The sequence below is a fragment of the Parus major genome, chromosome Z (assembly GCF_001522545.3).
Source record: "Parus major isolate Abel chromosome Z, Parus_major1.1, whole genome shotgun sequence".
NCBI lineage: Eukaryota > Metazoa > Chordata > Aves > Passeriformes > Paridae > Parus > Parus major.
The window spans coordinates 57026607-57030051 of record NC_031799.1 but is presented as its reverse complement, the minus strand read 5'-3'; the positions used below and the strand labels follow the sequence as shown (position 1 = coordinate 57030051).

Genomic DNA, 3445 nt, shown 5'->3' with positions numbered 1-3445 from the left:
CCTTCCAACTTAAGCTGTTCCCATGGTTCTATGATTCTGTGAAAAACTACTATGTGATACAGCTTTTAACATCAGAGGAACTGAAATTTGAAAGGAGACATCCTTTAAGGCAGAAATTAGGTCTCAAAACTTAACCAGTGCATTTTTAATATTCTTACTAAGAAAAATCCAAGCTGCTACTAGATAAAAAAAAATTAACCTATAAAAGCAAGTATTAAAAGAAATACCTGATTTTTTTTTTTTTTTTAAATTCACATATGATTACTTATGTCAGCAACTCATTTGCTTTTGCCTAAATACCAGGTACTATTATTCACACATGCAAACATTTCTGATTTTTGACTCCAAATTCTGACATTTAAGGTACAATTGCACTTTCTTTTAGATAGCTTATAGTAAAAGCCTGGAAGAGTAAAGAAACTTACCATTATGCCACCAACTATATGACACTGAGTGTCAGAACTTGAGTTTTAACTTACAATCACATTAAGGGTATACAACATGCAATCAGATTCAAGTTTACCTTCATCATTCCAAGTATAACTTAAACATTCAACAACATTTCTAATTTCTTCCTCTTTTATCTTATATTTTTTTATATGCTATTTTGTGCTGAAAGGCCCAAGTGGTGCTCAGGGGTTAACTGGAAAGCATTTGACCCCACAGAGGCATTCAGGCAGATTTCTTAAGAGGGTAATGGCAATCACACACAGTCAGCTTTGACTTTATTAAGTACAAAACTGACTATGTAAGGATTTAAGTTAAATAAAAGGCAGAGTTCTACCCCGAAGAGTAAGTTTTGGTTGCTAGTCCTGAAAAGTAAATTGTGGTTGCTAGTCAGACTTCTTCCCTGCATCCCTCAGGAAAAGAAGTCTGTGGAGAACAGCATTGCACAGATCACAAGAAAGGCAGGCGAATTCCTCTGGTGCAGGAAGCGCCTGGACCATTTATTTAAAAAAATCACAGGCCAGAGGCTTGTGAGCAACATGTAGGCAGAATATAATTTATCAGGACTAAAAGCTAAGGTAGAATCCTTCTGCTTTCATTTTCTGTCTCCAAACAGCAACGGGAAGAGATTACTGCACTAGATGTCATTGTGGTACTCCCTGTACTTGGCTGTGACAGCTTCCTCAAGATGCACTGCCGCACCGCCCATTAAAGCAAACGCTGGGTACATCAAGCCAGAGCAATCCACCTCGCATTCATACAGGCACTTCATACGGCCTGCATCGTAAAACCCCACCCTGCCTCTGTCACAGTCAAGGCAAATGCCCAAGCACGATGGCAGGGGAAGGATTCTGCTTGCTGGATCCTTGGGAGCAGCAGGTGTAGCAGGGATAAAGAACTTCTTCATGCCTAAAGTGACCAATGTGCAAGGCTGCGATGAGTCAAAGAAGGCATCTTCACTCCCACTGTCATGACCACTGTCTTGCTCATATCTGGAATACAAAAAAAAAAAAAACCAAACATGCACTTTTGTCAAATGCTGCTGAAGTGGGATAAGTGATGTAAACTGGAGAAAACGGTTTTGTAAGATAGGCAATACCACATGATGACCCAAAAAAACTTGTGTGGTAAAAAAATCATAGAATTATAGAATGTCCTGAATTAGAAGGAAACTACAAAAAACATCAAAGTCCAAGTCCTGGCCCTGCACAGGACAATCCCAAGAGTTACACCATATGCCTGAGAGCATTGTCCAAATGCCTCTCAAGTTCTGACCCACTTGGTGCTATGACCACTTCCTGGAGAGCCTGCTTCAGTGTTCCAACCACCCTCTGGGCGAAAAACCTTTTCCTAACACCCAGCCTAAGCCACCCATGACACAGTTTTATGTCATTCCCTTGGATCCTGCCAGTGGTCACCAGAGAAGAGATCATGTATGCCTCTCAGTTCTCCTCAATCTCCTCTTCTCTCCAGACTCTTTGAAATCTTCATGGCCTTCCTTTGGACACTGCCGAACAGCTCAATGTCTTTTTTGTGTTGTGGCACCCAGAGCTGTCCCCAGCACTCGAAGTGAGGCTGCCCCAGCTCAGAGCAGAGCAGGACAATCCCCTCCCTTGCCCAGCTGTGATGCTGGGCCTGATGCACCCCAGGACACCGGGGCCCTCCTGCCTGCCAGGGCACTGCTGGCTCAGGGTCAGCTTGTCATTGACCAGGAACCACAGGGCCCTTTCTGCAGTGCTGCTCTCCAGCCTCTCCTTTCCCAGTCTGTCCGTGCATCCAGGGCTGCCCCATCCCACTGCAGAATCTATCACTCTCCCTTGCTGAATTTCATTCAGTTGGTGCCTGCCCAGTCCTCTCATTTGTCAAGGTCTCCTGCAGGTCCTCCCTGCCTTTGAGGGAGTCAAGAGCTTCTCCCAGTTTTGTATCATCTGTGAACTTGCTCAGTACCCTGGCCAGTCCTGTGTCCAAGTCATTTATGGAGATGAAGAGCACAGGGCTGAGGATGGAGCCCTGTGGAACCCTGCTAGTGACAGGTCACCAGGCTGATGTCACCCCATTCACTGTGACCCTTTGTGCCTGACCCCTGAGCCGGTTACTCACCCCTTGCATGCTGTCTTTATTCAGCTGAGCACTGAATATTTTATCCAGAAGGGAGAGAAGGTATCAAGAGCTCTGATGAAATCCAAGAAGATTACATCCACTGGATTCCACCAGTGACAGATCACCAGTCTGGTGTAACCCCATTCATCACAACACTGTGCCCAAAACATGAGCCAGTTGCTCACCCATCACATGATGTGTTTATCCAGCTGTGTGCTGAACAGTTTGCCCAGAAGGATCTTGGGAGAGAGCATCAAAAGCTTTACTGAAATAAGAGATTACACCAACTGGCTTCCCTTGGTCAGCTCAGTGGGTTACCTTTGTCATGAAAGGAAAGTGAGGTTTTTCAAGCAGGATTTTTCCCTGGTGACTGCATTGTCTTTCAGTTGTTGTTCAGTAATTCCCTGAATAATCTTCTCCATAAATTTGCCAGTCCCTGAAATGAGACTCACAGGCCTGTAGTTACCAGGGTCATCTTTCCTGCCAATCTTGAAAATTGGGACAACATTTGCCACCTTCCAGTTGACTGGCATCTCCAAAGACCATTGAAACATTAGAGAGGTCTCACAATGACATCAGCCAGCTCACTACACTAGGATGAATCCCATCAAGCCCCACAGACTAATGGGGTTTCAGGTGGAACAGCAAATCCTGCACAAATTCAGGGTTGGCTGGGAGTTTATTGTTCTCACAGTCACGGTCCTCGAGTATGGATGCTAAATTCTGACAGTGCCTGTACATATTACAGGCCGCACAGCTTCTCAGGCTGGGCCTGAGAAAGTAGTCTGGGAAAAATATGAGAAAGAATTAAAACAATCCTCAGGAACACAAAACAGCCTTGCAGGTGTTGTTTTGTGTTCCTTGTTTTCCTTGCAGGAGAAAGTCAGGGGGGTGGTGA

At 44.6% G+C, this 3445-nt stretch overlaps 1 protein-coding gene across 2 annotated transcripts in view; it reads right to left on the bottom strand.

The window, feature by feature from the left end:
- Positions 1–214: 214 nt before the first annotated feature.
- The window catches only part of TRIM36 (tripartite motif containing 36), a 32279-nt gene continuing 29048 nt past the window's right edge, over positions 215–3445 (bottom strand). For both annotated transcript variants that reach the window (XM_015615303.3, XM_015615305.2), the window contains exon 10: positions 215–1439. In XM_015615303.3, the coding sequence (XP_015470789.1) occupies positions 1085–1439 (355 nt within the window). In that variant the 3' untranslated portion in view covers positions 215–1084. The remainder of the gene's footprint in view (positions 1440–3445) is intronic.